At 45.3% G+C, this 24947-nt stretch overlaps 1 protein-coding gene across 1 annotated transcript in view; it reads right to left on the reverse strand.

Moving 5' to 3' along the window:
* The window catches only part of LOC120843768 (techylectin-5B-like), an 88743-nt gene extending 70551 nt beyond the window's left edge, over positions 1 to 18192 (reverse strand). Inside the window, exon 1 of the mRNA XM_040215216.1 lies at positions 17996 to 18192. Coding sequence (XP_040071150.1) covers positions 17996 to 18140 — 145 coding nt within the window. The 5' untranslated portion in view covers positions 18141 to 18192. The remainder of the gene's footprint in view (positions 1 to 17995) is intronic.
* Between the last annotated feature and the right edge of the window lie 6755 nt (positions 18193 to 24947).

Raw genomic sequence — 24947 nt, forward strand, 5'->3', positions numbered from 1 at the left:
TTCACAAACTGACATTATACAAAATAATGATCTGCCAATTTTTGCTTGATGACTGATGACATGACAACGGGAATTTCTGTTCGAATGCAGATATGATCAATGCATGACGATACTAGCCGACCCGCTATTATCTCTTCTCTTGTATAATAATAGTAATAATAATATTAATAATAGTTATACTACTACTAATAATAATAATAATTAATCGATAAGGGATGGACATTTCGAACGCACAACACAGGTTCATCAAAGCCAGCAAGGGCTTGTATGACTAAACCAAATTCGCAGTGGATCAATAGCAGTAGGTATAATATAAAAAATAAGTGAGTTGTCAAAAAGTTCAGTAAATAAGGTTTTTAAGGCTGTTCTAGTCCACGCGATCGGCTGATAATAAAAAGTCAGAAGTCGGCCAGTAAAATGCCACATCGCGTAGCAGAAAAAAACAAACAAAAGACGTCGAATAAACAGTGACCTGTTCACTGACAAAGTCTTAGGCGTTACTCAAATTGGAGCCTAAGGCTCTCGAAATTGAATAAACTTGAGATGCCCAAGGTGGGTAGGAAACAATCCAAACAGATAACCGTAAGCACTCATGGGGAAAAAGACTTGTGATAAAAGAGTAATAGAGCAGTTCGTGCTAAAATACCAAAAAGAACAAAAAATCGATATCACGAGAAAGTCATTGCTAATCTCCAAAACAAAAACAAAACAAACAGGCACAACAAAAATTAAGTTTTTATGTACCACCACTCGGAGTGCACTATCATATAAAGTCACACATTCAAAATACCGACCAATCAGCAGTCTTGGGTAGTAACGCGTTACTAGTAACGCGTTACACTAACTTTGTTACTTTTCTGGTAACGTGTAACTGTAACGAGTTACTTTTCAAAAATGTAACTTGTAACTGTAGTTCTATTACTTTTTCTAAGGTAACGAAGAAGTTAACGACGGTACTTTTGTCGTTACTCTCCAGACAACGCGAGGTACTCGCGTTGTCTGGAGGTACTCGCGTCAGACAACGCGAGGTACTCGAGGCATTCCAAAAACATGTTAGAAAAAATTATTTAAAGTTAACAAACCATCGTCAGTAAATGTGAGATGACGAAGCGCATTCTTAAGCTTTTTCTTTGAAGAAAACTCACAAACATATGCGAGTAAGGTGTTACGAATTTCAGGCACATAGAACGAACGCAAGTTTTTGCTTGTCATGTCGGGTGTAACAGGCAGGAAATGGGAATCGTTAAACTGTTCTTAGATTACGCACATTTGGCCGAACTGTTTTATATTCATCGTTCCAAAAGTTACTTAGTGCGACCGTTTCCAGGAACATAGATTGAAAGTTGTGCGTATCCAAAACCTGAAAAACGTTGAGATTGGAGGACATGGGTTTGTAATGAACATTACGGAGCATTCCTCTTAAGGTGTTATTTATCTTTGTGCGCCATAAACCAGAGCATTTGCCAAAAGTAGTAATGCCGTAGCGGAGTGTGTTTTACGGTAGTGAGTGGGCTATGCGTTTTCGAAGATAAAGAGGTAGAAATGTCTCTATGTTGAACATCAAGCAGGAAACGCCCCTTCACTTGAAACAGTTGTGTTAGATGGAAATTCCATGAAAGGTCTAAGTCAAAACAATGCCAACATACTTGACAGTGTCAGAGTAAGGGATGGGGGTACATTGGCATGTGTGGCAGTTTGATGTATGGAGAAAAAGAGGGTAACTAAGCACCGTAGTTTTGAGGGGATTGCGGAAACATACCAATTTTGTTTTGGTCTCATTAATGTCAATAAGGTTATTAGAAAACCGGTCCATCATATCTAGGGAGCAGATCTGGAGCATTTCCGTTGCTCGAGAATAACAAGGATGATTTGTAAGCAAAAGAGTGTCATCTGCGTACTGAAAGAGCGTACAGTTAGAAACAGAGCTAGGTGGACATATTATTGACATAAATATTAAAAAAAATAGTTGAACCGAACCCTGAGGTACACCTGATCTTAAGGAGACTTTGGCGTTGGGAATATAATAATAATAATAATATTAATAATAATAATAATAATATAATAATATTAATATAATAATATTTATAGTATTATTAATATAATAATATTTGTAATATTAATAATAATATTAATCAATCAATAAATCAATAAACCAATGTATATTATACAGTGCCCAGGAACAACCCTGAGGTCTTGGTGCTGGTACACTGGTGGATAAAAAAAAACATTATACACATCTCCGCAGGAAATAAGATACATTTTTAAGCATAATACTAGCCAGTGCACGAGTAATTAGTAGAATGAAATAAAAACGAGGCAGTAGCAGTAGACACGGAACACAAGACCGTAGGATATCAAGTGCACCACCAGAAAGCACGCCATGGAGATGACGAAATTCAGACATAACAGAGCCATTCAGCAATGCTCATCCTGCACGGGCAAGTTTTTAATAGAAAGGACAAACGCCCTGTAGCAAGTATGAAAGGCAATCTCGGTGGAAAGTTGGGGTTTAAAGTAAACTCCAGCCGTGAAGTTTTTAACTTGAAGCAAGTCCACTACATCATCTACAAAAAGCCGTTTTCATACAGTGGAAGCGTACGTTCGCTTCAGTATCTCCTACGAGCGAAGCACCAATGTACGCTGCAGCAGCAAGGAAAGGACCATCCGCCAAGCGCTGATAACAATCACCGCCTTCTCGTCGAGACCCCTTTCCCTGAAAAAAAGGAAGAAAGCATCGCCCAAGCCCTGACTTCTTGTCTTTCTGTTGGAGAATGTGGACAAACCTCTTTGTCTTCGGAGCTGGAGCAAAAATATATGTCGTTGGATTGTTGAACTATATGTATCTTCAATTGTAAATGTCCTTTGCGCGGTATAACAGACAGTAAGATAAGTCTTCAAAGGCAAGACGAGTTCTTTCATTCTTTTTAATACATTATTTGTAAAAAATCAACGCAACCGATTAATCGATTAATTAATCGATTAAAGGGTGGCAATAATCGGGTTAAAATTTTTAATCGACGCCCAGCCCTAGTCTATAGTTACAAATATCACCTTTTTCCCCCGACTTTAAGACTGGAACAACAGCAGCGACTTTCCACGTTTCAGGAAAGGTTCCCAAGCTTAACGAGTTGTTAAATATAGAGCACAGTACCGGCGTGAATATGTCGTGATACGTTTTGAGAATCGCAGAGGGAATGCCGTCGGGCCCTACTGATAATGTTGTTCTCATTTTCTTAATACAGGATCGTACGCACTCCTCATCGACATTAATGCAACTTAACAAGTCACCAAACCCATCTAAGTGAGACAACGCAGGTGCAGAACGCTGCGTACTATCCCTGTAGACGGACCTAAAATGCTCAGCGAATAACTGAGGCACGGACTTTAAATCGCTCTCGTAATTATCCAGGACAATCTTCGACTCGATATGCCTCCCAGAACGTGAATTAATGTACCTCCAGAATTTCCTCGGATAATTGACAAGATCGGATTCCACTGAACAACGATGAGCCTTGCAGTCGCGATCTCCCTTACAAAAAACTGTGATGCTTTTCTGTTGAAAGACTGTTGAAAAAAGTCATCAAAGGATATAAAATGTCAATAGCTTTTCATCTGACTTTCTCTAGCTTTTCTGGTGACTTTCTTTTGAATATTGGCCCACTTTGTAATAAGAAAGTCAACAGACTTTTGTGTAGCCTCCAAAATGCTTTTTTGTAGCTTTTCCATTGAAATACTACAGCTTTTCAACTAAAAAGCTACAGAAGATTAAAAAAAAAAAGCTTTACAGCTTAGCTATTCATTCAACAAAGTTTCGGAAGCCTTACTGGGGCTTTCACTTTCCTCCAAATCGGCTGTCGCAAAATAAACGTAAAAAAACGGGATTTTTTTATATTATGTAAGTAATGTTAATAAATCAGTAAATGCTAGTAAATTGCGCGGTAATTGAAGGCACAACTACATATATCCACAACTACACATTAGAAGCGAACACAAACAAAAACACCATGAAGCACCTAACACCTGAATCACACTCCTATCGACTGCTCCAGAGCATTATATAGCCTACATATTGATGGTAATCATTTGGCCGGTGACCACTTTAGCACTTATTAAGGTTCAAAGTGGTTGATCTTCTTTTCGGGAGTCTGTCAAAGGGAAAACAGTGTTTCGAAGTTCATGGACGATATTTCTTACTAAAACGCATTGGTACAACTAATAATAATTCGGCGCAGTCGCTACAACAACATCAACAAAAACGGCTACTAGAAGAAATATTATCGCTTCTCCGCATAGCACGACTCGGGACGAAGCGAGTCAAGGCAGTTCCTCCACTTTCAAATAGGTATATTAATTTTATTTACTAGTTGACTATTTAATGTGGTCATTAAAGTCACTATAGTCTGGCCTTCAGGACGCGCCCCATGCCTTCCGTCGTGCTTTGACTGCACGCGCGCGCTCGAGGTGCACGAACGCCGAAGCGTTGTCGAGGGTAGTAGGCTCGCGCGTGAGGCAGGACAACTGAAGTTGCTTCCCGTTCTCACTTTGTCAGAGACTACTGAGAAACTTAGCGACTTTTGGCACCTAGTCGGGGAGTATGTTCAATAAAAAGTCAACAGAAAGTCTGTAGCTTTCCTATTTACATTGGCTACCGAGAGTAAACTGAAAATCTTCAACACAAAGTAAGCAGAACGTCTGCAGTCATTTCGATGACACTGTCAACAGAAAGTCAGCAGAAAAAAAATCAACATAAAGTTAATAGAAACTCAACAGCTTGTCTTTTGACTCAAGCTGAAGAAAGTCACAAGAAAAGTTTCAACAAAAAGACTCAAGCTGAAGAAAGTCACAAGAAAAGTTTCAACAAAAAGTCAACAAACTTTCTGTTGACCATGTCAACAGAAAGTCAGCAGAAAAAAAGTCAATATAAAGTTAATAGAAAGTCAACAGCTTTTCTTTTGACTCAGGCTGAAGAAATTCATCAGAAAAGTTTCAACATAATATCAACAAACTTTCTGTTGACCATGTCAACAGAAAGTCCAAGTCAAAAGAAAGTAATCAGAGTCAACAAGAAGTCAACACGTTTTCAATAAAAAGTCAAAAATCATTTTTGTAGGGGCTAGGACCGTCTTACATTGCTTTCTGCAGTTCTTGAATTCCACCTCTCACTTTAAAAGGCCACTTTTCTTAAACCTCCTCTGAAAGAAGTCCTTTCTTTTCAGTAGTGGTTTTAGCTCACTAGAAAACCAGTTAGGAAAGCGAGATTTAGTAACTCTCCTTAACGGAATAAAAGTATCCATGGCCTCCCGAACAGTTCGCGTGAAGAGCATGACCTGGTCATTTACATCAGGCGACTCCAAGATCAATGTCCAATGAAAACTCGTGAGGTAATGATGCATCCCGACATAGTCCCCTGCTGACAGATTATATGAGGTGTGCGGCGGGGAACCACGAGAATGAGCACGAACAGAAGAATTTTCGAAAGAAAGTACTATATCAAGTGCAGGATGATATGTATCCTGAGGAACTAATGGGAGTTCACCCCGTGCTTACACGCACACTGTTCATATTTGAGAAGCATAAATCTAGAGCATTAAACTGGTGATTCAGGACATTATTGTGTTGTGTGAGATTTAAGAAAGAAGAAAAGTTTAAGAGCTGGGTGCCTTTCTGCCTGCAATAATCAATCAATCAATCAATGTTTATTATACAGTGCCCAGGAACAACTCTGACGTCTTGGTGCTGGTACACTGGTGGATAAAAAAAAATACATTATACACATATCCGCAGGAAATAAGATACATTTTTAAGCATAATACTAGCCAGTGCACGAGTAATTAGTAGAATGAAATAAAAACGAGGCAGTAACAGTAGACACGGAACACAAGACCGAAGGATATCAAGTGCACCACCAGAAAGCACGCCATGGAGATGACGAAATTCAGACATAACAGAGCCATTCAGCAATGCTCATCCTGCACGGGCAAGTTTTTAATAGAAAGGACAAACGCCCTGTAGCAAGGGTAGAAAATATCAAGTTTTTCCGAGTAATGATTCAAACGCTGGGCCATTCTCACAATTGGGTTTACCGGACTAAACGTTCTAGAAACATAAAAAGATGCCAGGAGATGAGTAGGCATACGTGGGACCCTAAGGCACAGTTCAGATAACAGGCTCGGAGAATTGATGAGTCCATGCAGCGTTTTAAACAAAAATAGTAAGTCCGCGTTCTCCCGACGCCGGTGCAAGCTAAGCAAACCAACACGCTCTAACGCAGACTAATATGTTAAACAGTGAACATCCTCCTTTATGTAGCGATGTTTACAGATAGAAACAAACTTTTTTTGCACACGTTCGATCTCCAAGGAGTTTCTTTTAGAAATTCCATTCCAAACAACTGAGGCATATTCTAACCGCGACTTGGATAGCGAACAGTATAACGTGATAAAAGCCATCGGGTTTTCGAACTCCCTGGTTAAGCGAGAGGCAACACCCAACATTCGCAATGACGAGTTAACCAGCCTACCAACGTGATCAGAGAAACGCAACCCAGAATCAACCATGACTCCGAGATCTTTCATCACACTTACTCGAGACAAAGTCTCTCCTTGAATATTATATGCGAAAGAGATATTGTGAGTTTTCCGAGAGAGCGTCATGACCTTGGTTTTGAACGGGTTCAAGAAAGGGTCGTTATCAGAGCACCATTGGTAGAAAGAACATGCATCTTCCTGGAGCTTAGCACAATCACGTTCAGTGACTATTTCTCGATAAATTTTTATATCGTCAGCATATTGCAGGAATGAAGAATTTAAAACCGCAAAAGAGACGTCATTTACGAAAATAGTGAACAGAAGGGGTCCTACAACAGATCCCTGATAATCCCAGTTAATAATAATAATAATAATAATAATAATAATAATAATAATAATAATAATAATAATATTAAAATTACAGAACATTTACGACTTCCTACGTGTAGAAAGGCGAAAGCATTATAGTCCCGCGGGAGAAACGTTTTTGAGTAATGCTTTTACACATATTAAAGTTCAGGACGACATATAGGACGACGTCAACGACGATTTATAGGAGTAGACCGAAGACGATCTCTCGGAGGACTTCAAGGACGACGTCTAGAACGACGTTAAGGATGACGTCCTAGAGGACGGCGTCAAGAACGACATCTAGGACGACTTCTAGGACGACCTTAACGCGCGAGACATATGCGCGTCACAACTGTCCGATCTGAACTGTCGGAGCGACGTTCGGAGGCGAGGGTCTCCGCCGCACCAGAGCGTCAAACGGCCCTCCGTCCGGCACCGGCGTGCAACCAACTTGTCAAAAAAAAATTGATTTGATTTGTGTGTTTATACAGCCTCAACGGGTGATCGGTCTCTTAGCTGTATAGGCAAGAAATTTAGCCAGTGCAGTACAGCTGCTAACCCGGGGTTTTTAACGTGCATCACGCAGTAGTGATCACTCATCCAGATCGAAGCGGGCGGGGGCAGTGGGGATAAAACCCAGAAGGTTCCCAGCGCAAGCTCTCGCTCCACGCTTCGAGCTAAGACGCGTTAGTCTATGTGTAGGCGTCGTAAAAACGCGTTAGCCCCCTCGGCCACTTCCTCCCCTGACCAACTTGCCAGATATTCGCCGCACTGCTGTACGATTTTGGGAGGCCCGCAGCCAATGGCAGCACGGATGGCGCGAACGTCACGCTGTCACGTGACTTTCGGACCGCTCGGGAGAGGAGGTGCTACGTGGCCCGCGAGGTCCAAGCGCCGGACGCGCACGCCTTCCCCGTATAAAACACTCGAAGTAAATAACCAAAATAAAGCGTTGACGAACGGGCGTGAAAGATGCCATTTGTTTCAGGTATTTGCTTAAGAAAAGTTACTACGGCTCACGTCAGCACGTGTGGTGCGTGGAACACCAATCCCTGCATTATCCTTGATGCTTGGGTAATATAGCAATAGGTCTATTAAAAGGCTCATTACCCATGCATTATAGTTTTCAAAAAGTCAAAATAAAATTTTCTGTTTGCCTTTGTTAAATGTGTGATAAACGGCAAAATGTACAATTTCAGATTTTAAATCAACTTTGATGTGTATTTGAGAACAGTCGAAAGACTGCCACACTCAGAAATTATTACTTTAGCCGCAGAAGCAAACAGATTCGGTAATATTTTCCAGCAGTAGGGAACTCCTTTGATTGTTCACAATAGACCTATTGCTAAATTACCCAAACATCAAGGAAAATGCAGGGAATGGTGTTCCACGCGCCGCACGCGCACGACTTCCCCGTATAAAACACTCGAAGTAAATAACGAAAATAAAGCGTTGACGAACGCGCGTGCAAGATGCACGCGCGTTCGTCAACGTACTTATATCGTACTGCAGTGGCTAAATGTAACATTTTACAGAGTAAACTCCCTCTGTAAAAACAACTAGCTACCACTTTGTTTTTGCCTTTTGCTAAAACTTCTATTGCTTTTCCGCTACTGCGTAACATGTCACAGTGAGAGCTAGGCGCTCGTGTAATTCCCTATCATTGTGGCGTCGTTGTGGTTTCTGCGTCGCGTTCATAGCATGATTTTGAAGATTATCACTCCATTTTTTCTTCCACTTCCGACGCCATTCCCGTGAATCATCTGTATTGTGTCTACGACGAGCCTCCTGAACAGTGGTTTCCTGAGGAATCGAAATTAGGGAGGTCTCGAAATATTTAGAGGGGGGGGGGGGGGGGGGTTAACGGGGGCTTGAGCACATGCCGCTGACATTTTCCAGGGTGTGCTGGACAATATGCTGAGCCCCCGTGCTTTTGGCTCAAGGCCTACTGAAAAATGTCTCCCCTCCTCCCTTCGTGCTCCCGTTGTTGCTCAGCTCCGCCAAGTCACGTACTTGGCTAAGGGCAAGCACGTGGCTCTGTTTTTGCTACGGCTGGTTATTCACCAAATCACGGCTCAACCTTCGCCCACGAAATTCCAGAAAAAAAGTTACGAACTACAGCAAAGTGTCAGTAATCCACGGAAGAGGCTGCAGCTCCGAGAGAATGGAGAGAAAAAAAGCTTGACGAGTGCTAAAACCCCTCCCCAGTTAGCAACAGCGGCGGGTCACAAAATAAATGAATCCTTTTATAAACAAATGAACGAAACGAAAATACAGAGGACAGTAATTCAACACAGAACATTCCAATGTGGCAGATAAATTAGCTGGCGCATTTGACGCTACTTGCAAGACAAGCGCCAACACTTCGAGTGACTTTTACGCTGGCAAAGTGCTGCTTCGCGCTTAGGTAACTGAGCAAAACATTTATTTAAAGTGAGCTAGGCGATCGGGTGGATAGTGTGATTGATCGCGTCATCGGGAGTTTTCACCAAAGACAACCACAAATTTTCCCGGGGGAGGACCTTACTAACAGCTGTCGTTGTAAAAAAAAAAAAAAATTGAAGACGTTTACAAATCTCTAATGCGAAATTAGAACGCTGCTCTTGAGGAGGACGAGGGGAGGGCACGGAGCAGGGGGTATGCCCCTCCTCCTCTGTATCCTCTCCTCCTCCCCTCCTCCTCCTTCATCCCCTTCTCTCCCCTCCTCCTCCGATTCAGTTTCTCCGCTAAATTTAGCGAGGAAAATGACATCACATGACTTGGTGTCACGGCACCTATCAACAAATTCAGTTTTTCCGCTAGATTTAGCGGCAAAATTGACGTCACATGACCTCAAAACCAGTTCAATTCCCCGCTAAATTTAGCGGGGAATTCAACTGGTTTTGAGGTCACGTGACGTCAATTTTTCTGCTAAATCTAGCGGAAAAACTGAATTTGTCCGCTAAATCTCTCGGATAAAAAATATTTCCCCGATAAATTTACTGGGGAATGGAATTGGTGCTGGAGCTCACGTGACGTCAATTTTCCCGCTTAGCGTGGTTACGGCGACGCCGACGCCAACGCCACGAAACACGGAAATGGGGGCCTAAGAGCTGCGCGCTGTAAAGCCATCGAGAACAAAGTGACGCGTCATCTGTACGCTAAGGTCCCATGGCAAGCGCACAGCAAAATATGCCGTGATTGGCCGGTTGGCAGACGTGAGCGCTCGTGATTGCCATAGTCGATAAAAAGGGGGAAAAAGAAGTCAACAGACACTATTTATAAGTAATGCCAAAAGTGTACCATTTTGTCATCTCCGTCATAGATGACTAGCGAGCATGAAATATATCTCGAAAAGATAGCTAGCATAACATATATCTCAAAAGGATAGCGGACATTATATATCGAGGTAAACTGCGCGACAGTAGTGAGTTTTAATACATCATTCCGCCGATTCTGATAACGATGCCCGATAGTCCGCCGACGCCTTTGCACATTGGTTGTTTTGTTATCGGGTATCGTTATCGGAGGTATCGGAACGATCTACTAAAACTCTCTACTGTTAGCGCGAACAAACGATCACCGGTTATTTCCTCTGTTTCTCTGAAAATCTAAATGAAGTCATCAAAACTGTCGTAAGAGCTTTATTAAGTTTTAAGGCACACGGCCCTAAGCAGTAGCAAATATATGAACGAACCTTTACGTTCGATTCCCAAGTGAACATTTTCCAGCATCCTCCCCAGCAGCACTCCAACACGTGGCCAGAGGTGCGAGTTCCGGCGGAAAATCTGTCCCAATATCAGCCGAATGTCCAGTTTTGCACCACAGCCCTATTTCCCACATGTATCTGCGTACTGTCTTTTCGCCACCAGCCCAGTATCGGCGCGATATCGTGCCAGTCCTGTACGTATCGAGCTGTCGCCTGGATATCGGCCCAAGGTCACACGTGCGTCTGCTCTGTATCGGCCGTTGCACATCAATCGTTGCATCATTCGCATACACTGACCAAAAAAAATGGTTTTTCATCGCTCCCAGACAATTATTGTACCACTGTTATTACACGCAGCTTATTCTCGACACACTTAGAAGGGATGCTTCTACGCGGAACGTAAGACTAATGATAAAATGCATATACTTTGTTTTTATGCTAAGCAAACTTTATAAATCAAACACAAAGTACCGTGTATGTTGAAAGATAATCAGTTTGCAGAGTACTTACAAAAAAGCAGCAATTTTATGTAATCATTGATAGATACAGAAGCCGACACCGACAGCGCAAGTCGAAAATACATGAAGACGCTTTAGCTTCGCCTTTAAGAGTGGAACGCGTTATCTAAATATAAACCCTGCTCGTTCGCAAGCCGTGCAAGCGTATATGCGTAGCCTCGACGAAGTCCGAGTAAGTGGACGCCGCATATTTTGGTTGCCCTCACTTGTTTAGATTTTATAGGGCCCGGGTTTGTCCCGGGCCATTGTACTCGCATCGAGACGTCTATTAAAAAAGTAAGAATAGCATTATTCAGAACTTCTCGACGGCACTTGGTGGCTGGGTTTCTGAGCAGACAGCCGAAAGGTTTTAGGACTTCAGGACCGTCTTTCCTCGTCTACCCTCAGCTATGCTTGTATCTAATTCTGTTTTTCTCCATGCCGATAGTACCGCACGGCCGTATGAAGCCAGTGACTGCAAGGACGCGCTCTTTTAAATCATTGAGCTGAAGGACCACCTAGGCTTGTGCCCATGCCAAATAAACCATGTCAGAACGGCCACCTTCACCAATGGAGCAGCCAAATACAAGATCTAGTCATGCGAGGACTTTCAGGTGAAACGAAAAAATGCAGGATCATGAACCTTTGCAAGGAAGAAATCAAGCTAAAGCTTTTATGATTCCATTGTCTTTGCCAGACAGTGAAATCAGGAAGTTTCGGCACTACCAAGGACAACAAGTGAGAAAGATACTGGTTTTCGGACATTGATGAAGCGGAAACGGGGACAGAAGTTGTCACGCTAGTTCTCAAGGAACATGTTAGTCTGGACTGGGTTCCGGATAAGCTTAACATCTACGGGGTGAACACACTGCTGATCATCCCTGGACGACCTCCCCTCCGCCTACTATGAAATGCCATCGACCATATCCGAAGACAGTCCTTCACCCCACGCCGCACTAAGTTCTGCCGTTATGGGCATACAAGTGAGGAGTGCGTCGCTATGTACGCCTCGAAGTTGATGGAAAATGCACCACATGCTGCTGAGGAAAACGAGCACGTCATGGATGTGGAGAACATGCCCAACAAGGATAAGAGCTCCACTCTAGCCTCTCCTGAAGTCGTAACGACTGAGGTCAAGTTGCACTCTGAGGCTACTGAAAATAAAGTTGTCGGGCTGCTTTCTGAAACACCACTGTGCTTGATTCACACAGAGATAAGTGTGGGCGCGAAACAATTGACGCGTTTAAGATCAGATACGCCGCGAACAATGTTTCTCAGCCTTCTCTGCGGTTATCGTCAAAAGAGCTGGAGCTCCTCGCGCCAGAATAATCGTAAAAAGCTTGTTTTGATCAATTATTATTTTGCATTCTTTTCCTATCTTTTCTTTTCCTCTTCCTTTTCCCCTTTTTGGGGGTTAATTTCCTTCCTTTTTTTCTTCCTTTCCCCGAATTTTCAGGGGTAAATTTCTATAATTGTCCTATCACTTTAATTTGGTATTTTAAAACTTGTGAGTAATTTGGTATTATTTTAAATTTGAGTATTTTCGTTTTCTTTCTTTCAATTCTTTGGAGTTCACGGTCGCAGCGTCATCGGCGTCTCATAAATGTTCGTTGCTCATTGAAAAAACTGTGTGTCTGTGTTCGTCCTTCACGTGTTTTATTCTTTCTGCGTATTCTGTAGTTTTCAACACGCTCTGCTACGTGTACTTCATCTTAATTTAGAGCTTTGTCTGTGCCGTCCAAGTCCCATCTTCACATGTCGGTTTTCAATCCGGACACCTTTTTGCAAGCTGCCTGCTTCATTTCCAAGCTGAATCTGCTTCGTCTGAGACTCCGCTCGCTAAGGCTCTACATACGCAAGAAAACCGCTCACCCTGGGGTAGCATCGATGCTGGATTACTCCTCTCACAACTCGTCTTCCATCTACCGCATCATGCAAACATCTCCGAAGGAGATCTCCCATGAACTTCGGCTCATGGAGAATCTCCTCCCAGGAGTCATGACTAATCTATTTGACTTAAGGTATCGGACCCATCCTTCCTTCATCTTTCTTCAAGCCTCTTCTTCCACACTCCTGGAATCTGCTTGGAGCATGATACTCACTTCTTTGAATGCGTCTTGCCGCAAGTCCAGCCAAGCTGTGTTAGACCCTCCAGTTACACTTTGCGACCAACAACTTTTTTAAGGTACATTAGAAATGCTTTCCAAAGGCCCGAAATTTTCTCCAGATCTTTCATTCTTCAGGGTTGACCAATTGACATTGGTACACCAAGTCTCCTCACGTTTTGTCAGCGGCAGTTCGTTCTATCTGCGACCATCCCCCCCGGAACGCAGTTGAAGAGCTGGGTCGGAAGCGAGTCAAATTGCTTGAATCAGACAAGACGGGTGTTTTCGTGGTCTTGGATGAAGGTAAGTGTGAAGAGAAGGTTGCAAAAGCTTTGGAATAGAACTTTGAGGAACTAAAGACGAGACCATCAGGATCTTTGGGGGCAAGAGAAAAATAGCTTTGCACCTTGATGAATCTGCCCTCTCTCAAGAAAACACTCGGATCTCCCGCAAAGCAATATTTTTCTGTATTTCTTACAGCGAAGGCACACAAGGAAGGTACGCCCCTCAGGAGCATTGTATCTGAAAGAAGATGTTGTCAAAAACATTTAGCCTAATTTCTACGGAAGCATCTCTCCATGTTGAACCTCCGCCAGCCCTTCAGGATTACGAACTCCACATAGCTCGTGCTGCATCTCAGAGACAGAACATCGCCCAAACAAATTGAGAACCTCATTACAGACATTTTGCGAACTGTTGTTCAACACCGTAATTTAATTGATACATCGGCAACAAAAATACGCTAAGATACATGTACTTCTAAGGGTCCTCCCATGCACGCGTTGAGGCCATATATACATTTCTGAGTCAGATAAAGATGCCCTAAGCCGTTATTATGCAGGGCCAGCATTCTTATATGTCCAGTGTATGGTGAAGGTAAACGTAACCTTTAAAAAAAGTCCAGTGAAACATACGCCAAAACTATGGTCAGTCTGGAAAATAAATGAAAAGCTTCTCGACAACGATGATTTAAAAAAAGAATAGATAAACTGTTAAAAAAACTTGGACAGGCAAAGGGTGGTGCCAGGAAAGGGATGTATTCAAACTTAAAATAACAGAGGTAGCGGTCGAAACATCTTCTATCACAAGACTTGATAAACAAAAATCGGAAGAACTACGCTTGAACATTGATATGTTGTACCTTTATCATCCCGAGTGTCTGCAGCCCGGGCAGTACAAGATACCATCAAGAACCTGACAAAACAACTTGAACAGCACGACACAGGACGATACGAGGGTGTTACTGTAAAACAAAAAAAAACCTTCAAGTAATCCATACGGAACAACCAACAAAACGGTACTTACACGCTGAAAGAGAGTACGCCAATAAAAGTAGGTCTCGCTCTTAAGCCGAGATAGGACGGCATTGTCCGAGGAAAATTAAATTCATGTTGCCTTTGTATCTTATTACTATGGTATTTGTTCGAAAATCCCAGACGTCCCCGCCCAAAAACGAATAGTGTAATATCTGCAGTGTCAACCCTTTATAATGAGAGGACGGGAAGGGCTAGACGCCAGCTTCAATGCTGAGAAAATTGTAACAAATATTGTTAAAATTAAGAGCCAACAGGCAGTAGGCCGAAATGAACTACCGCCCCATTTCTACAAGAAGTGGACGAGGGAGCTTGTGCCGATTCTTCTTCATGTGTACAATGGAGCGTACAAAATTGGTCTCTTGCCACCATCCTTCCAAAGAGCACATACGGTCTTGATCCCTAAGTTAAAATACCCTAACAATTAGCTAAAGCTAAGGTCACTCTATACTGGGAAGGTATAACGCCATTCATTGTTCGAAAATTCCGGCGCCGAAACCTTCTCACCCTCTTCAAAATCCTCCTCTCCACTATGTCTCATTGGCCGAGCGGCCCTTGGGTTTCGGGTTGCGACTTCCGTCCGCCATTCGTGTCCCCACGTCTCGCGGACTTCGAGGCTGGCTCTACCATCGGCGCTTGCGATGCAACAAGTATCTGTGTCAGCGGTGTAGACTTTCCATTTTCCCGGGGGGGGGGGGGGGGGGGCAGGCTGAGAAGTTCTTAGGGGGGGGGGGGGTGCGCATTATCTTTTCGCCAGAGCTGGAGATTGAAGCTAACGAAAGCACGCTGGGATTCCATTTCCCATGTATTTTGTCAATAAAGGCAACGTGGGCGGTATTTTGTTTACATGCAACTACTAGAAGCTCGTTACATGGCACGTAAACAGCGTCTCGGTAAGGCTGATGGCCCGGGCCCGGTACCTAGGGAGGGGGGCTCTGCCCCCCCCCCCCCCCCCCCCCCGGATCTCACCAGGGGGTGCACGAGCCCCGATGCCCCGCCGAAGTCTACGCCTAGAATCTGTGTGGTTTACGTTTGCGCGCGTTAGAAAGTTTTTTGTGTGTGTGTGTGTGTGTGTGTTTACCGATATGGTGACAGCCGACATGACGTGTTGTTGCGCTGTGGGCTGCTTGAACAAGCAAGGCACTGGGAAAAAGCTGCGCGGGGTTCCACGTGGGGAACGAAACAAGAAGAGAAGAAAGATTTGGTTGTCGCGAATCCGAAAGAAGGATTTCGTATGCAAACCCACGTCCAGGCTGTGTGAGGTAAGTTGCAGCTCCTAAGAAGAGTGTTGTTTACTATATATCCCAATACTAGACTCTATTTTATCATACGTGCGAGTTTGTTTTGAAGGCCGCATTCACGTCGCGAGTATGCGCGTGCGTGCATAATAAATAAAATTCAAACTCTTTTCTGCTTTTAGTGTTGTTGTGTGTTCGTAGTTTCTTTCTCCGATTGTCGCCGCTTCTAGCTTCGAGACGGCTGCGGCATTCTTCTGAAAGAACCAGTTGAACCCCCTCATAAACACGATTTCTTTGCAAGCGCTTAAGCAGAATGTTGTGGACTTTGTGTTTTCTGTGAACTGCTCCCCCAAGTGCCATTTTATTTCTGGAAAAAATATTCCGAACGTATTTTTTATGAAAAGAATACATATTCTTGTAGTAAAGAGAAACGAGGATCTCGCCAGAAAGCTCTAAATGTCGAAGAACTGTGGAACAGAAGTGTCGGTATGCGAGTGGCAGTGAGCCAAATCAGGTGGTAGAATATTGTTTGTGTTAGATGTCCTCCTCCCCCCCCCCCCCCCCCCCCCGAGCACCCGGCGGTAGAGATACTGACCTTTTTCGGTAAAATTCGGCAAAATAAATTCGGCAGACCTTTATCGTTTTTTTTTTTTTTTTCGTTTAAACCGAAAAAACCGAACCCTATATGTATTGAATCTAAGAAGACAAAAACCTGAAGGGAAATTCAATCGCTGTCAAATGATACAATATTTGGAGTACTCGCTTCTGAATTCTATCGGTGTCGCGTTCAGTGCAGCACTTTTGGCGTCACCGCACCGGCGGATGCCATAATGCGGGGCAACGAACGTTCTCAATGACTTGAAAAACGCCATTCGCGGCACACAGAAGAGCACTTTCGCCAATGTTTTTAACCACTCAGCAAGGCCACGGAACCTGACGTACTTTAGATGGCGCTACAGTATTTAAAATGGCGCTCCCCACAATAAAACGGATCGTAGACACAGCCGCTGTGTCGTGGCGATGTATCACATGGGCTGAATTCCTCCTTTGGTTTCTTTTTGTTCGTGACAACGCATATATATATATATATATATATATATATATATATATATATATATATATATATATATATATATATATATTGCGATTTTGCGGTGAATAAACTCAGTTGTAAGTCAGCGCTGTGTGCGTGTTGCCTCTCCGGCTAGTCCTTCGTCTTTTGCGCTGTTTTTAATCCCGAATCACTGCGGAAGCCAGCGAGCTCGAGCTGAAGGCGGAGCTTCAAGTCTCAGGTTAAAGGGACACTGACATCCCCCAGAATCATGTTTTAAGTTTTTTTCCAGGCGATTCATTTTGGTACCTGAAGACTACCCAATCAATATTTTGCTACAGTGTCACGTGTGTTTTAATAAAGTCAGAAACGCAACTGCTCGAAACCGAAACCCAAACAGGTTTGGGGAGGAAGAAGAAATATTGAGGAGGAGAAGTATACCAAAAGTGAAGTGGCTGTGCAACTTTTTTTTTTTTCAGTCAACGTATTTGCAGCTTTTTAGAAGCCACAAACAATGGGTATGATATTTTCGTACATTTTTGGTATTGAATGTGTGCCTTCGATGACCCACGGCTTCGATTACCTATGGTGGTTGTGTCTAAACCATAGAAAACATCCCGTGACCACGAAGAAGAGGGAGGGTGAGTGCGACTCAAACCGGCCAGTTTCCGATCGGCGGTTTTCGGGCGGAAAGAAAACGAATTTTGACCCGCAAATTCTGTTCTGGGTTGTTGGGCTATTATATGTCATGCACAAATAAAAACCTTCGGGAGCATAAATACCCTGTCAGTGTTCCTTTAAGAGTGAACGGAATGTTTACCCCTTTCACTCTGAAGCGGAGACTGCAGCCAATTCCGCAAGCATGAGAGCACGAGACCGTGGGTTTGAAAGGTTCTTCTCGAGTCCTCGCGCTAGAAAGGCATATCTCAAAGCCAGAAGCGCGGGATAGCTTGTAATTGTAGTTTTAGATGTAGTCTCAGCCGGAGGGTAAACGGAGCACGAACACAGCACAATCCTTGACTCCGACGAAGAAAACGACCATTATTGACAAACGTTCACAGTCTCCCTTTGACACTGGCACAATATTTCCGATCTGATGCCAATATCGACGCTATAATGTGTGAAGCCAGGGACTTTACTCCCAATGTGACGCTGTAACCAACCATAGATCTGCTTATTAAACAGTGTTCATTCTACAGAGATACGTGAGAAAAAGCGGTCTCACCTTCTTCCATCAGGCAGGGGTCAAATAACGTGTAGGACTTTCTCTGCGGACTATTTCTTTCGGTTATTTTCGGAAGACGACGAAAGTCGCTCTCTAAAAAAATGTTTCCGGCTACAACCGGTATAAAAAGGACCACTACGAACATGCTGATACTTTACGTCAGCGGTTTAAAGGTTCTCATAAGTCGTAACCAACGCTTTTAGCCAGCTTCTTCACGTCTTATATAGCTTGAGAAATTAACAAGGGCAAAATAAAATGCACACCTCTGACATATAACAACGAAAAAATCTGCTTGAAGAATAACGTGCAATGGTGTACGTACGCCCTGTTGAAACACAATGGAAAGTTGTAGAAAATCACTGACGTTTGCTATGGCAGACAAGGCACTGCTCCTGGTGCGCGCCAACTGTGATTTTAAAACATGCCGCTCAAAACACGTTCGACAGCCCATTAGACAAAGATGGCAACGCCCAGAAGGCGAGTATTGGAAAGGTCTATAGACCGCTTTTTCGTGACGGACGCCATGTTGAATTTGATGTAGCTGATTTGGGTCAAAATAGGAGATCACTGTATTTCAACGTTACTAAAACGCTCAGTTGGGAAACTCGCCGTCGAAACCTGGGCCGCTGGCGTCCACCGAGACCGAGCTAAATGCGACAGCAGCGCCACTCTTTATCATTTGTCTGTACTGTGGTCACCTTGAGCTTTTAGAAAGCATGTTTTTTGGGTAAAAACAAATGGAAAAGACTCTTTTTGTATGAAATTTATTGGAGTTTAGTACCAAATGATGGGCGCGTGATGTTTTTAAAATCTTTAGGTTGCAGGGTTTTGCGGCACAATTAATATTGCTTTTATACAACCATGCCTCAGCGGGCCTTTCAGGTAGCTCGTCCCGCCCTAGGTGCATTTTAACTTCGGTAGCTGAACGCGGCGAGTCCGCCGAGGAGACGGGGGTGGCACCCCTGTAACCTCTACCGCTGTATCTGTTCTTAGAGCTTCTTAGAGCCAAAATAGAAATCACGTGCAGTTCCTCGAGTGGCCGCTGCGGGAGAAATGGTGGTGTTGTGTTCGTCATCAGCTCGGTGTTCGGAAACAGAGGACTTTCTCGAGACGTCGAGCAGTGCGGACGCGTCTCCCTTGCGCTCCTGGATTTTCGGCGTTTCGCCGCGGAACCTGGGCCCTTGGGGGTGAGTCTTAACTCTTTTCGATCAGCTGACGACATAGCGAAGCCACGGAATCGTCGTTTTACACGAAACTTCCGCAAGAAAGGCCTATTTCGGACGAAATTTCAAGTCGGGCGGCTAGGCCTAGCGCTAGGCCTAACGCTCCGTCCCTCACGAGGCGCCATGGCGGTCGCAACGAGGGAGCAGCGAGGGAGCACACTCATGAACTACATCAAGCGCGATGAAGAAAAGGAGAAGCAAGCCAGCTCACCCGAAACAGACGCGGCGAGAGAGAAGTCGCAATGGAGGACTGTGGGTGGAAAGAAGCTTCGAGTCAAATTGTCGAGGAAGTTCCGGACCACCATAAAGGACGAGGACAGAGCATACGGAATCATCATTCGTACGAAAGGACTGGACCTGAAGACTATCGTCATCGGTGAAATCACGGCCGCGATCGCCACCGCGACCGGAGTATCGCCTCGAGACAAGATCGGTACGGACCTCGTGACGAAGAACACCATGAACAACACGATCACTATCAGGACAAAGGACAAGCAAAGGGCGCAGAAGTACCTGGGTATCACCACACTCAAGTACCAGGGAGCAGAAGTAGAAACCCAAGCGTACACGGCCAACCGAAAGGAGTCTGTAAGAAAAGTTGGTTTCCAAATGCCTCCCAATTTCTATCCCGTTCACGGACCAGGAGATCTACGAGCAACTCAAACTGGAGAACCCCAAGATACCTATATCCGACGCGAAGAGGATGGGCCGGACCACCTCGATTCTCGTCACCCTCGACACCACGGAACTTCCTGGATTTATAGTATTCTACTGCTGTGCCAATAGGTACCACCTATACCAAGAGAAAAAGCAAGCGTGCACATCGTGCCGAGAGATGGGACACCGAGCAGACTCCTGCCCGTACGGGCTCAGCCAAATTTGTCCCAACTGCGGCGAGGAGCACGACTTCCCCAGGAAAATTCCAGGCATGCGCACGGAGTATACGTGCAAACCCAGATGCGTCATCTGCGGCGGCAGCCACTACACCGGAGGAAAGGAATGTAAGGACAGATACAAGCCTTTGCCCGAGCCGAGGTCTCCGAAAAAGAGCACTCCAGAACAAGATCGGGAGACGGTGAAAATAGACATGGGAAAGAAGAATTTTCCAGAACTGAGTAACGTCACTACAGCGGGAGAAGACTCGGAAGAGGAGCTGAGCTACGCTCAAACCCTCCGCAAGAAGAAAGGCGCAAGCAAGAAGAAGCAAGACTCCAATCCTAGAATTAAGGAGCTCGAAAAGAAATACGAAGACCTCGTACGCAAGCACGAGGAGAGCCTGCGAAAACAGGAAGAGCTCAGAAGACTCAACCAGCAACTCCTACGGGAGCTACAGAAGGAGAGGCGCGGCTCAAACCCACTGGTTACGGAACCGCCTAATGAACAGACGACAGTCCAAGAAGTGGAAATGGCACCGCCTCCGTCTCTGCCCAGTGTACGTCCGCGTAAGCGCACAGACTCAGAGAGCACCGTCAATTCTGTGCAGACAAGTGACGAAACCAAGACCAGCAGGCCCGGGAAGGTTCGAAGAAAAGAAGAGCCCAACCAGAACGCCATTCTGGTGGGACTAGCTAGGCTTGAGGCTATGCTCAACGAAATGAAACAGAGAATGGACAACCACGACAAGGCATTCCAGAACGTATTCGAACGGCTCGAGCGGCTCGAACAGCGCGCCAATGGAGAAGAGTAATAACATCGTCGTGTGGCAGTGGAATAGCGGAGGACTTTGCGCCCGGATCAACTCGCTCAAGATGTTGATCATGGATACGGAAACTCCTCCGGACATTATAGCGGTACAAGAATCTGGAGACAAATGTAACCTGCCAGGGTACGCAAGATTCGATGCAGAAGTTCAGCCAACCGGAAAAACGATTCATACTTTCGTCAGACGACATCTCCCAGTCAAGCAACACGAAGTTGACCTGGATGAATCGGTGAAAGCAATAGTCACGGAAATTATACCGAAGAAAAAGAAGCACAAAGGCTTATTCATCTGTAACGTTTACTCGAACCCCAAAGACACCACGAGCGCATGCGCCAAGGTCTTTGCGGAGACGAGCCGCGTAGCGGGTGAAAATCCGACACTGGTGCTGGGCGATTTCAATGCGCACAACACCATATGGGGCTACGGCAGAGACACACCCAAGGGGAGGGAAATCGCCAACCAAGCCGAGTTACACGAAGCTTTTCTCCTCAACGAAGTTGCGGACTACACCAGGATCGGAAACAGTGCTCAGAAAGACACGAACCCGGACCTCACATTTGGTATCAACATCGATGACTACACGTGGCTGAACACGCGTGAAAATCTCGGCAGCGATCACTACGTCATCGAGACGAGGGTCCCCCTGCCCGGATACAAGAGCGCAAAATTCCCAACGCAGAAATGCACGGACTGGGACAAGTTCAGGCAGAAGCGGAAAGACAGGCCGTCGCACACGATCGAAGAATGGTGCGCTCAGCTAGTCGAAGATCACGAGTCTGTTACGACCGAAGTAGAAAATCCTACCCAAGCCCGGACTATGGATAGTAAACTCCAGCATATGCTAGAAGCTTACCGCTCCATATACAGACGATGGAGGAACACCGGAAAGCGGTACCGTAAATTGAGGAAAAAAGCGGCCAAGCTCAGTAAGGAGATAGAAGAACACGCTCAGAAATTAAATCAACAACAGTGGCAGCAAATATGTGACGAACTGCAAGGAAGGCTTCACACCAAGAGTCCATGGACCCTATTCAGGCGCATGTTGGCGCCGGAAGATACCAAACTCGAGAAGCGCAAACTCCTAGCGAAACTCGTCAGAGACCTCAAGGATGACGAAATCTATAACAAACTCAGGACGCAATACTTAGAATCTCCGCCATCTACTACTGAGATTCCAACGGAATACGAAGGGGCCATAAACGACAAGCTGGACGCGCCCATCACCGAAAGCGAAGTCAGAAAGGCCATGGCTGGAGTCAAAACAACTTCCGCACAAGACCAAGACAAGATTACGAACCGCATGCTACGAAACCTTGACGACAATTCCGTGGAGCGAATCACGGAATACTTTAACGAGCTATGGACTAGCGAAAACCTTCCAAGCAGTTTCCGACACGCCACGGTCTGCTTTATACCGAAACCGGGCAAGCCACTCATGTTGGAGAACTTGCGCCCGATTTACCTTACATCTTGCGTGGGCAAGCTACTTGAACGCATTATTCAAGTACGTGTTCCAGAGTACATGGAGGAGAACAACCTGTTTACGCACCAGATGTTCGGATTTCGAAGACACCTGTCGACGCAGGACGTGTTTATACAGCTCAGAGAGGAAGAAGACAATAAGAAATGGACCGCCCTAGCAGCACTTGATCTGAAGAAAGCCTTTGATCGCATATCACACGCGGCTATACTCAGGCAAATCTCGGAGCTAGGACTAGGGAAGCGAACGTACAACTATGTTCGCTCGTTCCTATCAGATAGGACGGCAAGCATTCAGCTAGAAGGAGACACGTCCGAAACCTTCCCAGTAAATGTTGGCAGCGGAACTCCTCAAGGAGCAGTAATATCTCCGCTCCTCTTCAACATTGCCATGCTGCCAATGTCGCGGAAACTTGAGCAAGTCGCGGGGCTGCAGCACGCAATCTACGCTGACGACATTACGATTTGGACAGCGCACCACTCACCATACAAGGGGAAAGTGATGAAAGCCGGCGTAGAAATTGTCAAAGAAGTAGCTGCAAAGATGGGTCTGGAGCTTGCAACTGAAAAATCGGCGCTCCTAGTCAGACCACCGTCGCAGAGAGCTCTAAGAGAAGAGATGGAATTCTACCTCAAGCTGCAAAAAATCGACGTACCGAGAGCCGAAAAAGTTCGAATTCTCGGCATGACGGTAACCATCAAGAGGGAGCAGAGCAGTCTCATCGCTGACATCAAGAGAAACGCCGACAACGTAGCGAGACTCGTGAGAAGAGTATCACGAAAGAGCTACGGATTGAAGGAGAATGGAGCATGCCGACTAGTCCAAGCCTTCGTCCTCAGCAGGATGATGTACGCGGCGCCGTACATGGATCTGACCGAGGCTTCGATCAAGCAACTCAACTTAATTGTGAGGAAAGCTTTCAAGATAGCACTGAGCATACCAGTATCCACGTCTACAGAAGCGATGGAACAACTAGGAATATACAACAGCTTCGAGGAAATGAGATCTGCACAGAAGCAGTCGCAAGTACTACGGCTCTCTAGAACGGAAACGGGACGCAGGACTCTCCAGAGAATCAAGGAATGTGAACAACACGTCCTCACAAGCAGAAATGCAATATCCCACGAATGGAAAGATTCGGTACGAGTTCCGCCCCTACCGAAAAACATGGACACCGAGAGAAATAAGGACAGGAGAGAAGCCAGAGCCAAAGCAATGGACAAGCTCCACGGCGACCGGGAACATGTTTACCACGCAGACGCAGGCCCGTGCCCAGGAACATGGAACAAGTACGTGATAGCAGTCTGCAGCACCAACGACAAGACTACGGCCTCTGTCTGTGCGGAGAATATTGACGAGGCAGAAGAAGTAGCCGTCGCCTTGGCCTTAACCATGGCGGCATCCAGAACCAAACAAGCCACAATCACCTCAGACTCGAGAACGGCCATCTCGAACTTTGGTGATGGAAAGGTTGGCAAGGCAGCCCGCATGATCCTTCAGAAGAAGACACCGCAGACAGGATCCAGATTCTCGTTAACCTGGGTGCCCGGACACTTTGGACACTCGGGAAACGAAGAGGCCCACGCACTCGTAACCCGTGCACAACAAATCCGGGCGACGAGCTGCCGAGCCACAACGGACGGAGACCACTGCTACGGGGCCGCGCCATCCGACAGAGGCCCTCGAGCGTACAACGATATTCTAAGAAGTATCCGAATGCAGCGCAAGTTCATGGGCGCCCCTCATAAGCGACTCTCGCGAACCCAAGAATCGACGTGGAGAAGACTTCAGCTACATAACACCCTAACTCCCCGCATGCTGAGCAGAATCTGGCCGGATCTCTTCAGCGACAAGTGCGAGGAATGTGGTAGTGTTGACGGTGGCTGGGCGCACACGTATTGTATGTGCCCGAGCAACCCGATACCAGCCACGCTCCAAAGCAGACTGGACGATCAAGACGAAGATCTTCCCCTGGTGTGTGCTCCTGGCCTCAGAGGACTACGAAACACAGTTGGCAGTGATTCTAAGGACACTAGAAATAGAGCATCGGTTAAAGACTCGGTCGTCGGAAAGAAGATCCCTCCCCTACTCCCCTCCCTAACGAACCCTCGTTTTGGGCATAAGCCCACTTAATAAGGTTCAATAAAGTTGCTGACTGACTGACTGACTGTTCGGGGACAGATTGGGGCCACTTTTTCAAAGCTGTCTCTATGGGAGTTTCCCAACTGAGTGTTTTAGTAACGTTGCTTTATTTGTTGACTGGAAGTTGCTAGAACTCATGATGTTCGTGCCGATAGTTCTGATATTCGTTTTCATGGCTTTACTTATTTATGATATGTCTGCTGAAACTCTTCTTTTCTTTTTTGTCGCCTATCCGAATACGTCATATGGCAACCGTAACACAAAAACGGTCTATACTCCGTTTCTCTTTAAGTCCGAGCGCAGTCAACGCTAGGATCCAAAGAAACCAATTAAGCCACGTTAAGGTGCATCGTCACGGTGATCGTTGTCCTCGTGGTCTTTTTTTATGAAAGTCTATACCAAGTA

This window comes from Ixodes scapularis, unplaced genomic scaffold (assembly GCF_016920785.2).
Source record: "Ixodes scapularis isolate PalLabHiFi unplaced genomic scaffold, ASM1692078v2 ptg000720l_1___fragment_3__unscaffolded, whole genome shotgun sequence".
Taxonomy (NCBI): Eukaryota; Metazoa; Arthropoda; class Arachnida; order Ixodida; family Ixodidae; genus Ixodes; species Ixodes scapularis.